This window comes from Fukomys damarensis, unplaced genomic scaffold, assembly GCF_012274545.1.
Source record: "Fukomys damarensis isolate Sample0158 unplaced genomic scaffold, DMR_v1.0_HiC HiC_scaffold_9, whole genome shotgun sequence".
NCBI lineage: Eukaryota > Metazoa > Chordata > Mammalia > Rodentia > Bathyergidae > Fukomys > Fukomys damarensis.
The window spans coordinates 34,303,301-34,317,644 of record NW_022900921.1 but is presented as its reverse complement, the minus strand read 5'-3'; the positions used below and the strand labels follow the sequence as shown (position 1 = coordinate 34,317,644).

The 14,344-nt window shown below is 36.4% G+C and overlaps 1 protein-coding gene across 1 annotated transcript in view; it reads right to left on the bottom strand.

Annotated features, from left to right (window-relative positions):
* Nucleotides 1-1,320: 1,320 nt before the first annotated feature.
* Nucleotides 1,321-14,344, bottom strand: part of Lvrn (laeverin) — a 62,607-nt gene continuing 49,583 nt past the window's right edge. The window contains exons 22-23 of the mRNA XM_033761479.1: nucleotides 9,501-9,576; nucleotides 1,321-3,856 (exon numbers count right to left, since the gene is read on the bottom strand). Of these exons, the coding sequence (XP_033617370.1) occupies nucleotides 3,716-3,856; nucleotides 9,501-9,576 (217 nt within the window). The 3' untranslated portion in view covers nucleotides 1,321-3,715. The remainder of the gene's footprint in view (nucleotides 3,857-9,500; nucleotides 9,577-14,344) is intronic.

The window sequence follows — 14,344 nt, the reverse complement described above, 5'->3', positions numbered from 1 at the left end:
TTTGGCACAATTTCATCTGAACCTATTCACCTCCTAAACCAAACACCTCCATACACCATTACCTTGGTGGTCACAGCTCAACGGAGGGCACATTCAATCCATAATAAAGAGTTGAAGCTCCCAGGTCCTCTGAGTGGAAGAGTTAGGGTCTATATCTACACCTTTATCTATGTATGTATAGATAAATAAAGAGAAAAATGTGACCAGTGGTGATTAGTGGTTGCAAATCTACAGCACGTCTGCCACAGCGGGCTGTTTATCACTGAAATCTCTAAAAGGTTCACCATCCCTGCTTTCGATATTGTTTTATTGTCTGTATACTGAAAACCATGTGTTCCCATCAATACTAATCCAAAAGCAGAGTTCTTTATAGTTTCCTCCTTCTGACTATCTGGAACTCCCTTCCCCAGTAGTGAGAAACCTGAATCCTGTTATTACTTAGATATTTTTCACTTTGGTCCACATACCTGTGGTAACCAAGCTTCCGTCTCTGCTTCTCCCTTTCTGGTGCAGAGGGCATTTCTACATTCCCTCTTCATTCTCCTCAGTTTCTAATACCTCATTGCTAGGCCATTCCTTTCCTCAAACTCCAGTCATCTTAACTTTCTGGAACTTGAACTCCCTGTTCTGGGTGCCTCTACAATTCAAAGCCCATCTCATTCAAGTCCTTCTTGCCTTGTTTGGCTCTGGCTCCCCATGTTGTAATCCCATCACCCTACCATGTGGTCCCTATATTCACCCTGCTTAGGCTCAACATCTTGTGTGAGCTGATTCCCCCTGGGTGAACTTCCTTACCCCAGTCCAGCTCCTATACCCACATCAGGTCAGGGGCCACAGCCACTCCTTGGCTCCCATGGGTGTAGATGGTTACTTGTTGTTCTCTTTTGCCTTTATGACTAACTTGCTTATGAAGAAGAGTCCAAATATTCCTAAATATGTGTTGTAAAGATTATCTTTGCTAAGTCTGGTTGAATTAGAGAAAAAAGTGAGCTACAGGCATTATATTGTTTCAAATGCTGCTATGTTACTTAATTTGTTGTGCAGGAGAGGCAGTTATATTTAGTTTTAAATTCTCCTTAAATCTTTGCTTTGGACGTTAATCCTGCTAGAATTTTGGTGGGGAAAATAGCTAGCAAGCATTTATTAGTGCAAAGAGTGATTCAGCAGGAAGAGTAACTAAGAGGAGCATTCTTAAGAAAATAAGGTAAGAAGGGCTGGGGATTTAGCTCAATGGTGCAAGCCCAAGGTTCTGAGTTTCATCTCCAGTACCCCCACCAAAAAAAAGAAAGAAAATAAGATAAGGGAAATCTTATTTTGCTTGTTTATTCATTCCTTAATGTGTTGCCATACAAATTTTCCTCAGAGATCTAAATTACAATTGATTATAAACGTCAGAGCAAGGCATTTGTTCTTGTATTTGATGTCAGCAATAGAAAGGCTCTGAGTAGGTTTGACTAGGAAAAAAACATAAAATTGTGAGAACAACTAGAATTTCTAATGGCTGAATTTTTAAAAAATCATGAATATGTTGTATATTTTATTAAGTGTTTTTGAACTGCATGGTATAAACTAAACTGACTGGGCCAGGGAAGCTGTTTTATATTTGGAGTGCTAATAGATTTGCTGGTTTTTATGAGTTAATAAAATATTTATTCCATTTGGACAAATTTGTCTTGGTATTACTCCCTCACTTGTACTGCTTCAGTGCTACCACAGCAATCAATCAATGATTATTTATATTTATAGTAAGCATAAAGGTATAATAAGAAGTATTTGATTTTGGAGAAGCACCTTCAACACTGTTTAATTATTACTGAAGCTAAGATATAACAAGACTGTTATACAAACAGGTTGGAAGAGGTTGGAGAGGCCTGCTTACTTACTCTCCCCGATAGACAGGCAGCATTTGGCGTTGCCCAGTACCATGCATGACAGCCCTCATGGCCCCAAGTGCCACCTCAAACTGCACTTGCTGAACCCAGAGCAGAGTTAAATACAAGACAAGGAGAGAGCAGAGGACAGCCAACAGTGGGAAGGCAGAGGTCACTGGGAAAGGCAGAATGGAACACATAGCAGGCCAACGGACAAAGAGAGGGACTAGAAATGGAAGGAAGAGAGAGAAAGAAGAGAGAAGCAACTGAGAGGTCAGAGGAAGACAACATCATTGAAAGGAGAGATTATCAGAGGAAATGCAGATCTACAGGATGAATGTTTAAGGAAAATATCATACATAACAATTTGAAGGCATGAAGATATTGCATCCATTAAAATATTCATTGCTAACTTTAAAGACAACATCCTCTGCATTGTGACCTATGGCTGAGTAGAAACTTGTTTTGCCAGCGTAGTGAAGTTCACAGCTTCCCGCTGACACGCAGGGAGCATCTGCTTCTGAAGGAAATATAAAGGTGAGTTTGTATTGTACTTTAATTTGTGTCTGCCTTAACTTATATTAGAAATAGGAAAAAGCCTTAGATTGCACTTCCTTGAGTTCACATAACATCTTCAAATATTAATTGACAGCATATTCTATACATGTTACAATATTATTCTGAGGTAGATAGGAGGTATGCAGTTTTTACCCCCATTCTACAAAAACAAAATAAGATGTAAGAAAGAAGGATTTAATTATACACAAATTTTACAGTAGGAATGATTTACCTCAGTTGTCCTGTTTTAATCAGGTGTGACAAAATTTAATTAATTTCATACATTGCAATTGATGAAATTGTTTAAACTGAGTTGATCCACATTACAAGTAGATTCAATTTGGCTGAATGAAAGCACATTTCAAACTTAATCCTTTGAAAGCAAAACTGTAAGGATTATGCTCTCATTATCCTTTTATTTCTGTTTTCCTTCATTTGAAGATTTCCCTGTGAGACTCGCAAAGATTAGCTCATACTTGGTGCTGTCTTTTGACAGCATTATTTTCCCTTATAAGCTCTAGCTGAAAGAGTGCCCACCCCACACATCATCACACAGGCTTCAGGGACTAGCCTTCATCCCCACAATGACCACTGCAACAACGGTGCTAAAGGCATCTCATGGGCCTTACAATCATTTGTCATTTTATAATTTCATAACATTCAGTACCAGCAAAATACACTTCAATGCAATAAGTTTTGTGGGAGAGAGAAGTGGAACATTTCTTGTCTTTAGGGTACTTAATATGGATCATAAAATTGTTTGCTTTTCCTCCTTGAAACTTGCTTTTCTTTGGCTTTTGTATCTCCTAGTGAATATTGTTTTTCTGGTTTCTGTATCTTCACACTGTCATGTTGTGTTCTCATTAGTCTTTCAATATTGAACTCAATAAACCCTAGAGTATTTCAAGTCTGTATTTTCCTCAAAAAGAATGTTCCTTTAATAATGCCAATAATTTAATATTCTACAGTCTTCACAACAGAATTAGCAAAGCTTTCTTGGATAAATTTGTTTTTGCAAGGTATTTAAAATAAATTCTGTGCATTTATTGCCCAATGTGAAGTAGTATAGTTTTCCTCAGAAATATAGCAGCTTTGACCAAATCCTCATCAATCACTAAGCCTCAGGGCCAAACATGACAACATAGGAACAACATGACTCTGAGTAGTGAACGTAACTGAAATACAAAGAAAACATGCAGTTCTCAGGACCCACAAAGTATTGGGAAACAAACCTGTGAGCAAACGAGATTATAATATGTAAGTGGTATGCTGGATGTAGCCACAAACTATATATTTTTCTGAAGCCACTCAGCTATCCTGGCATTTTGCTTTTTGTTTTTGAGATTTTCATTCTTTATTGCCTGTAATTGGGCATGAACTGTAATCCTCTGGTGCTCCTCCAACATGTTACTGAAAAATTTCTGCAGCTGGAAGGACAGAGAGACATTTTATCAGTGTGATCTCACTTCTTACTTACACAAAATAAAGTTCTTGCCAATTGGTAACATGATTTTGCAAAGGAGTGATGATGTCTGGAGTGAGGAGGAATGTTTATTCCTAGGTTGTGTGCCCTGGGGGAGTCTGTGACGAAGACAATGGGGTGAGGACCACACCTGTTCCAAAGAATTAAATGTGAACAGAATGTCCAGTATGCAAGAACTTATTTCTGAGTGTTTTAGCTCAATTGTCACTATTTGCAAATAACATGGTCTTATTTTCAGAAAACCCTGAAGATTCCACTAGGAAAAAAAAAAAACTATTAGAACTAATAAACTTAGCAAAGTTGCAGGATACAAAATCAACTTTTATAAAAATTCCAGTACAAAAAATTGTTGTACTGGAAAAAAGTCAAGAAAGTCATCCCATTTTCAGTAGCTACATAAACAAAACAAAACAAAAATTAGTAAAATTTTTAATCAAAGCAGAGAAAGAGGTCTATAATGAAAAAAATAAAATACTAAAGAAAAAAATCAAAGAACTTACAAAATAAATAGACATCCTATATTCATGGCTCAGAAGAATCAATACTGGTAAGATGCCCATACTACCCAAAGTAACTAAAGTTTCAATATAATCCCTATCAAAATACCAATGACATTCCTCACAAATCTAGAAAACAATCTTTAAAATTTGTATAGAAATACAGAAACCCCCAATAGCCTAAGCAATCTGGAGGAAAAAGAACAAGGCAGGAAGCATTATACTACCTACCTTTAAATGTATGTCAAAGTTATAGTAATTAAAACAGCATGATACTAGCATAAAAACAGACACATAGACCAATGGAACAGAACAAAGAGCCTAAAGGTACAACTATGCATTCTCAACCAATTGATACTTGACAAAGTTGCTAACAACATGCATTATAGACTTTTCAATAAATGGTGCTGGGAAAATGGATAAGTATGTAAAGAAGAATGAAACTAGATCCCTAGATGTCACCACAGACAAAAATCAGCTCAGAATGGATTAAAAAACCTAAATATAAGACCTGAAATTATGAAACTACTAGAAGAAAACACAGGATAAATGCTTCAAGATATTGAAATGAACAAGGAATTTTTCTTTTGGCTAAAACCCCCAAAACATAAGGAAAAAAAGCAAAAGTACAGAAATGGTATTTCATAAAACTAAAAGTTTTTACACAGCAAACAATTGAGGATGTGAAGAGAGCCTTGAGAGTGGGAGATCTACTTCTGAGAAGGGGTCCATGACCAGAGTATATCAGGAACTACAAAAGCACAACAGCAAAATAAGTACGATGATAATAATCCCGATTCATAAGTGAATGATAGTTTCAAGTACAGTAGGAATTTCTTAAAAGAAAATCTACAAATGGCCAAGAGTCATGCTAAAAAAATACTTAATATACCTAATCATGAAGGAAATGCAAATTAAAACCGTCTTACCTAACTTCAGTTAGAATGAGTAGTTAAAAACAAAAACAAAAACCAGACAAGAGCTAGGAAGTCCTGGAAAGGATGTGGAGAAGTGTGTGTATACATTAGTGATGCAAATATAGATTAATTCAGACATGGTGGAAAACAGCAAGAAGGTGCCTTAAACAAGTAGAACCACCATGTTATCCAACAATTCCACTACTGTGTTTATATCCAAAGAAAATGAGATCAGTTTATCAAAGATACATCTGCACTCTCATTTTTATTGTAACACTATTCACAATAGCCAAGAAATGGAAACAATCTAAATGTCCATCAACTGACGACTAGATAAAGAAAATGTGAGACATATGCACAACGATATACTATTCAGCAATAAAAAAGAATGAAATGCCATTTGTGACAACATGGATGGAACTGGAGATCATTATGTTAAGTGAAATAAGCCAGGCACAGAAACACATACGGCATAATCTGACTCATTTGTGGAATCTAAAAACAGTTGATGTCACAGAAGTTGAGAGTAGAATGATGATTACCAGAGGCTGGGAGACAGCAGGGGAGAGACCGGAATAGATAAAAGTTGATTAATCATCACTAAGTTATAGTTGGATGGGAAAAAGAAGTTCTGGTGTTCTGTTGTACACCAAAACTATAAGTGGTGGCTATAATAGGCAATAATGTATGGCATCTTTTAAAGCTAGAAGGAGGGATCTTGAATGCTTTCACCATAAAGAAATGGTAACTGAGAAGATAATGAGGCACTATATAAGTCTGTCCTGATTTGAACATTGCACAATGTATAATCACAGGGTATCCCACAAATATATATAATTTGTATGTGTTAGCTAAAATTTTAAAGGAATTTTTAAAAAGTTTATTTTGACAGTGAATTCATCCACTGGTTAAATTCTGTAACTGGATCAGGTTAAGGGTTTAGTTATTGGAACATTTGCTACCATATTATGTATAAGCCAGACCCAAACTGAATAATGAATTATCTTCCAAAAGTCTATTTCTGCATCAGTGCATTAGTCTCAACGCATACCACTGTAATAGAGTACCTATTACCACATCACTGATGCTCACTTAAACCCTGATGTACTTGAAATTGAATAGCAACAGGGCCTGCATGGCTAATTACAATGTAAAAGAAAAGTAAATTCTAGGAGAAACTAGGTTATAGAGCTAGAAGCAATCCTCTCACTCTTGCCTTCCCTGCCCACACCTGCCAAGAGGTGGAAGCCACACACACGCACAGCTCCATGGCCCAGGTGATGTGTCCATGATAGGACTGCTGGAGTGGTGGCTGTGGTATGGGGAGCCTGTGGGACTTCAGGGAAACTCCATCCGTGCTGAAGGGCACGAGTGAGACTGAGTTTCTGGCAGGGAAAGCCATAAAGACCAAGGGCAGAGTTGTGGAGTCGTGGAGTTGTGAGAGCTGGGAGGGTGGAGAGGGAAAAGGGACTCAGATGATCACTTTATGTCTCGCCATTTTAGCATCTATTTAGCTATTGGCCTGTAAAATGATGTGAACTAGTAAGACTGTTGGACATTGATACATTGTTGACAAAAATATTTGTTATAGCTAATTTGTTTTCAAAATTGCAATTTTCTAACTATTGCTAAATCTGTTTTTGCATTAAAAACAAATGTGACTGTAGAGTTTTGGAACACTGAAGATTGCTAAATTTATACAAGCTTTATTCATTCATTTGTTAAACAAAAACAACAAAACTGGATTCTGTAAAGGCAGATATTAACTGTGTGTATTAGAAGATACAAGCATAGTGGATACAATAAAATACTTTTTATGCATGTATGAAAATAACACATTGAAAACCAACATTTTATAAAATTAGTAGGCACTAATAAAAATATAGAAAATACATAATACATTAGCAAAAAGAAGATAGCAAACACAGATTCATCTTGATCCTGAGAACTTTCATTCCCAGCATGTTGTGAGTGTGTGTGTGTGTGTGTGTGTGTGTGTGTGTGTCTGTGTGTGTGTGTGTGTGTTCTTTCTTCCCCAGGGAGTCCCTGACCCATCTGATCCTGACATCGCAGCCGCAGGGAGGCCAAAATCCAAAGAAAGATAATTCCTTCGGCAATTAGCAGTTCTCCCTCTTTTATTTTCACAACTACATAACATACTGCTTCTCCTTTATTTTTATTTATTTATTTTTGACTTATAGTCTTAAGATCAAATTTCAGGCCTTGGGACCTACACACTTATTTATTTGCTTGGGGAGGGGTGAGGTTTTTTCTCGTTTATTCAGCCCCTTCCTGTACTTATTAATATAGTACCAGGCCCTAGTGTTTAATTTTAAACAATTTTATCAGAATATAATTCACATATAATAAACTATATCAAGTTAAACCATAATAAGTTTTGATATAGCATAGATGTTTGAAACTATAGGAACAGTCTAGACAGGATACATTTCCCTTGCCCCAAAAAACTCCCTCATGACATTATGCAGCTCTCTCCCTGGATCCCAGGCAGCCACTGATCTGTCTTTTATTACTCTGGATGAGTTTTCATTTCTCAAAATGTGACTGGTTTCCCTTACTCAGCCTGATTGATCTGTGTGGCTAAACAGATTTATTCCTTTTTTTGTTTGGGGGTAATATTCCACTGTGTGGTTATTATTACCTCTTCCTAAGCCCTTGACCTGATGGCTTCCAATTCTTTAGTAATATGAATAAAGCTACTATGAACATGCATGTACAAGACAGGTCTTCTTTCTCTTGAGGAAAAAAAGAAATATCTAAAAGAGAATGTTTATGTCATGTGTATCTGATTAACATTTTTTAAAAACTACCTGTTCCCAAAATGGCTGTACCAGGTTTTGCCCCCACAATCCCCGGCAAGATAAAAGGATTACAACTGCTCCACATTTTTGCCAACTTTTGGTACTATAAATCTCTGTGACTTGCCTATGCTACTGGGCGTGTGAAAATTACATATGTTTTCTTGTTTTATACTTCCCCAATTCCCAGTGCTTGGGGTGTAAACCGGGCTGACTCCAAGAGTTGGCATATGATCCAGGTTGAGCCAATGAGTGTTCCACCTCCCACACACATACACATACAATGACTTACACCAAGACAAGCAAAAGTCTTTTTTTTTCCAGAATGAGAACATGAAGCTGGGTAAGAAAGCATCCCTCCTTCTGCAACTGAGGATGCTGAGAGTTGTGTAAGCCTGAGGCTATGCTTGCTTCCCTGTGAATCCTGCATTAGAAGAAATTCAGCCCATAGGAAAGCAAATAGAAGAAATAGTAATCCCTGCATTTACTAATATATAAATATGGCCGATACAGTGTCAGTTCTCAAGGAATTTGCAATATCTTACAGGACAGAATATTTACACACTGATTAAAGAATAATGTGGTAAATGCTATGATGAAGATATTGATAGGATGATTTGGGGCATTGAGGAGGAAGTGTACAAATCCATTCACTAAAAAAAATTCCTAAAATAGGTGGTTGGGAATTATCCAACCAAGATCAGTGATGGGGATGGTACCCCACACAGAAGGTACAGAGTTTCAGAAGTCTAGAAAGCATGAACTTTAGCAGAACCCCAAAAGGATACATATAGCTAGAGGAAAAGTATTAGGGGTATCTGTCAGTCTCTCTTGCTCTCCAACATTCCAAGGTGAAGTGGTATATCTGAATCACAGAACAAAACAGAGACCGGATCATAAAGGGCTTCATGTGTGAATCAAAACAGCTGTTAAATTTCTTCTAAAAACCATAAAAAGCTAATGAGTGGAGTGGGCAATGGCTAGCACCAAGCTGAAGGCTTGGATGAGGAGAAGAGACCACTAAAGGGATACAGTGGAAAGGATGAAGTCCAACCTCCATAAATAGAGCAATCTAGGGCCAGGGATTTATTAGCTCAGTGGTTCTGGTGACTGCTTCACAAGCGCAAGGACCTGAGTTCAATCCCCAGTACCAAAAAAACAAAACAAAACAAATACAGCAATCTATTTCAAGGCAAGAATATAGTTAAACACCCACCTCCTGAATGGTGATAAGAAGAACAATAAAAGTACTGATTGCAATAATTCAAATAAACATATGACTTAATTTTACTCCAAATTATATCAAAAATACTTTCTAAATTATCATTATATTTTACAATATTTAAGGTTCTTACCTCCATGATCTGTAGATCTGTACTTATGGTTCTCCCTATTATACATATTAGAGTAACCAGTGATTGTGTCCCATACCTACAAAGCAATACAATGCTAATTAGGTATCAAAAGTATTTTGCAAAATACATTTGTATGGTATAAGCAGAAAAAAATGCTAAATATGCAACTCCTATTAGTTCCCATTTTCCAAATCTAAGCAAAAGCAATTAGTTTAGCTGTACTGTTCAATAGAAAATCTATTTTATGGAAAATTATATTAACACTTAATGAATATTGTTAAATACTGATTTGTGTAACATTGTTTTTAACATTTTATTTTAAAATAGTAAACTTTAAAAAAAACTATTTTTTAAATGCGGTAGTTAGAACATGTTTTGTGTCTCAAATTAAGAAAAGATACAAGTGAGTGAGTAAATAAATATGAAATTATGTCCCTCAAAAGGCAATGATATAGGATCAGTTTCAAAACCATTCACTAAAACATGCTACAGTATATTTGAAAGGTTGATTTGCATATGCTTTTGGAGAGGGAACCCTGTCTTCTGATATTCTCTGAGTAATGTCAGGCCCAGCACTATAGCATCCTGAGCCACCTCCAGAAGGTGTGGTAACTCAAAATCCCCCTGTAATGCAGTGTTCTCAAATATCCATCAAGAATCACCCAATAAAAGTGGTGAAATATTTCTATGGAAAAAGAACAGATACATACCTCTTCACAGAGTTGCTGTGGTTAAAAAGCAACTAAGGGACTTTGGGATGCATTAAAAAAGAAAGAAAAATTAAAATAGGGTTATTATAATGGACAGAACAAGATATGGTTAAATGTCTAAATTGCCTTGGTAGTTAATACAAAGTGAATTACTTAATAAAAATGTATACTTGAAATTGAAACTCATAAGGATTAATTTTGACTATGAACAAATAAAAGTGAAAGAAAATAGAGCTAGTAAAGCTGTGGCTACTTCAAAAAAGAGGTGGACAAGATAATCAGGCAAGCAAACCTGTGTCTATGGGGAAATGAGAAATATCTATTTGCTCTTCATTTTAATTAGCCAAGTAGAAAAAGCCTGTGAGATGACATAAGGAATTCGAGTTAAAAAAAAAAAAAGAGTTCCAAACTTAAAAGCAAAAGTATAAAACAAAAGAAAACTTGCTTAATATACTTAACATGTGATTTCTTACTAAATACAAGAGAAAGTTTACCTCAAGAGACAAGACTGCATTGAAAGTTGTCTGGTGCAACTCATAAATTGTAAAACATGAGAATAGCACTCAAGAGCTGAGTTATTGTATTATGGAAGTGTGTACTAAAGTACCTGGTGCTCTCCATTTCTCCTTGATCTCAACTGTGAGGAATAAGATAGGGTTGATCACTCTTGTGAGAGCACATTTTCTTACAATATTCCTGAACAAAAATATATACATTACAAATAGTTTATCCCATCAGTATTCAAATGTATTCTAATTAATATAAAGGCAAGAGCCTAAATGTGTCAATATATTATCTCATCGACGACACTAGTAACATCCAGTGCTAGAGTGGGCACAGTCATTGGTGCTCATGCCCGCTGCCTCTCCCCTTTCTCACAGTCCTCTCCACCCATCCTGTCTCTGCCAGCTCTGGTTCTCTGTGAGGAACACGGTCCTGAGGCAAGCCAGGGGACCCAAGGCCTGATTCAAGGCCAGGCTCTGGGCACAGGCCTCCAGGGTGGGCTTGAGCACTACATTATGATAACATCTCAGTTTGCTTATGCTTCAGCTTAATCTTTTTAATTCCGTGTCCCCCATCTGAAATCAACAGAGTAGAAATGAAAATTAGTTCAAGCTTTTAAGCTTAGAACTTTAAGGTATGCCACAATAGTTGGAAGAAATCATGACTTTGGTGAAGAAAAGGGTAAGATTCATTTTGGACCAGTTAATTTTGAAACTGATCGCGCCTTAAATTCAATATTAAAATAAAATAATTTTCCTGTAGACTGTGAAAAACACTTAAAGCACAAATATTACTTCTATACATCAATAAAAAGTCACAAAAATACTATTGCTTCTTCCTTGTTCACATTCTTTCATAGGATTTATCCATAGCCTCATGTAGCTACTAAATTTTCTATAACTAGAAAGATATCTTTATGGCCAGTGGAGTCTCCTTCATTGGAGTCACCACACAAAAGATCATCCTTTATTCCAAAGTTAAATAAATTCCCCACAGCAGCAGTGGTTGCTTGAAGGACCAAGCCAAAAGTTGTTTTCCTCAATCAAATATCTCGAAACGTTTCTGGATTAGGCTTCTGGAAAGAATTCTAGGCTTGGTTGAGGTAAGGAAAGGTCCATAGTCTGCTATTGGTAGTACTCAGCTCCAACACCTGACCTCTGAGTCTTGGTTATTAACCGGTAATTTTTCAGTTATAAAAACCATAATATTGCATATACAAGCATGTTATTTAAAGGACTAAACTTGGTGAATTTTAAAAATTCTAATCATAGTCTTCCAACAGTGCTGAGGGATGTTATCAATGTCATCAAGTAGCAAATAATGATACTGAGAAAAAGAAATAAACTGATTAACATAGGGACTCATAATAAGATAGGCATATAAATTCTAAGATAATTTAATAATAATGAACATTAAGCATCTGTTGTGTGCCAAGTACTTTAACAAACACATTAAGAAATCATCTTAAAATTTAGTTCTTATTATCCCCATTTTATGAATTAAAAACTGAAGCTCAGCTTTAAAAATCTTGTGAATGTCACACATCAGCAGTCTCACCCTAAGAGTGACCCGATTCTAGATTCTGTATTTCTCAATCTATGACACACTATGTCTTTAATGGATAAATAAAAAAATAGAAGCAATAAATGAAAGGACAAAGGAAAATAGCTGAAAGATTGTACATTGGCCTCCATTCCCTCACCATTCTTACACCTGCCCCAGTAGCCTCATGACTGTCAATGCTTATCTGTGATGTGTCTGGGTGGGTTACAGAAGTGTGACCGTGGGCACTTTACATGGTCCCCAGCCCATTCCTCCATGGCACGATCCTTCTGCTCTGCTTTCCTTCCGAGCCACAACTAAGCAACTCTGCTCCACCATGGCCTTCTGCCATGAACTTCCTGGTGTGGAGCCCATTGACCAATATTAATTTCCTGAAACATGACTTAAATAAAACTTCTCCTTTAAGGTATGGGGTTTGGATATTGTATGCAGTGATGGGAAAGCTAACTGATACAAACCTTAACACACTGTCACCATCAAGCACAACCAGTGTGCCTCACATCCTATACAAGTTAGAAACAAGTGATCACCACTGAAGAGTGCACAAAATCAAACTCCTTAGCATGACTCCAAACTCATCTTCCTAGCCTTATCTTCCCTTTTCCAGTGCTTCAAGCTTCAGAATTCTAATGGTACTTGAGACCAGTTTAAAACTAACCTTCCAGGCTGGGCTTGGTGGCACATGCCTGTAATCCCAGCATTCGGGAGGCTGAGGCAGGAGAATCGCTGTGAGTTCGAGACCAGCCTGGGCTACATAGTGAGTTTCCGGTCAGCCTCAACTATACAGTGAGATGCTGTCTCAAAAAACCAAAAAAATTAACCTTCCAGTTCTGCCTTTAGCTATTTTCCAGCATCTAATCCTCCATGCAGGAGTTTTCCAACTCCACCAATTCAAATCACAATCAACTCCCCTTTGCCTTTGAATCCCCAAAGCCCGTGCTATTCCTCCTTCACCACATTCATCAGATTCTATGACCTAGTCACTTCATATCACCAGCAATGGCATGAACTGTACTGTACCTCATAATACTTTATTATCTAAAAGAACCTTAAAATTGATCAAAACTCAACCTCTGTCATTTTATAGAAGAGAAAAACAAAGCCTACATGCAAGCTAGTAGGTAAACAATAAATAGGTGTTTCAGAGAATAGGAATGGAAAATTCTGTATCTTTTATATGTCTTTCTTCTGGAACAGCTGGTCTACTGGCAAAAAGATAAGTTTGTTGACAATAGCATACCCCATGGTGATGATCAGGACTGTGCCTATAAGATGCTAGACTCTAGCGTAGTAATGCATGGAAAACTCTAAATTTCTTTTTATAGGGCTTCTTGGAGACTTTACAGTGATAAAAATACATTGTGAGTTTACAAAAGTGAGAGCTAGAATAGATATTTTTGAAATTGTGTGGGCTATTTCTCTTTTGTTCACTGACTGCTTCCATGAGTAACACATATCAAAACACAATTGAGAAATACTAAGTATTAACTTGTTAGTGATCAGTTACATTTTAGAAAATTCAGTATAAGTACTCAAGATCCTAATGGCATAATTGACAATGTGTAATGGGAAGAAAAGGGCTAAAGGTGTAAGGGATGTGGGAAGAGTAGGGGAAAGAAAATAAGGGAAAAGAAAAAAATATGAGAAAATGAAAAAATGGAGATAAAATTTTTGTAAATAAGGAAGGGATGAGGGGGTGAAGGGAGGGCAGGGGTACGGGGAAAAATGAGAACCAAGACCTGTCATGTAAAGGTACAAGATCCCAATGATGAATGTAACTGTACTGTAAACCTAAAATTTACCAATAGACTTAATGAGGAAAAAGAATATATATATATATATAATTTAATTTGGCATAAGCTACTTTCACTTATATTTTTATACTATCATCATTATGTGAAGACTGTCGATATTCAAACACTCATGTAAAATATAACTTTAATAAATGACAATTAAATATTATGACTTACAAAAAACTAAGAAAGTATTTCTGTGCCATTTTAAGTGCTTATAATATTTTAATTATTAAATTGAAGTTTTATTTTAACAATTCATATATATTTTTTC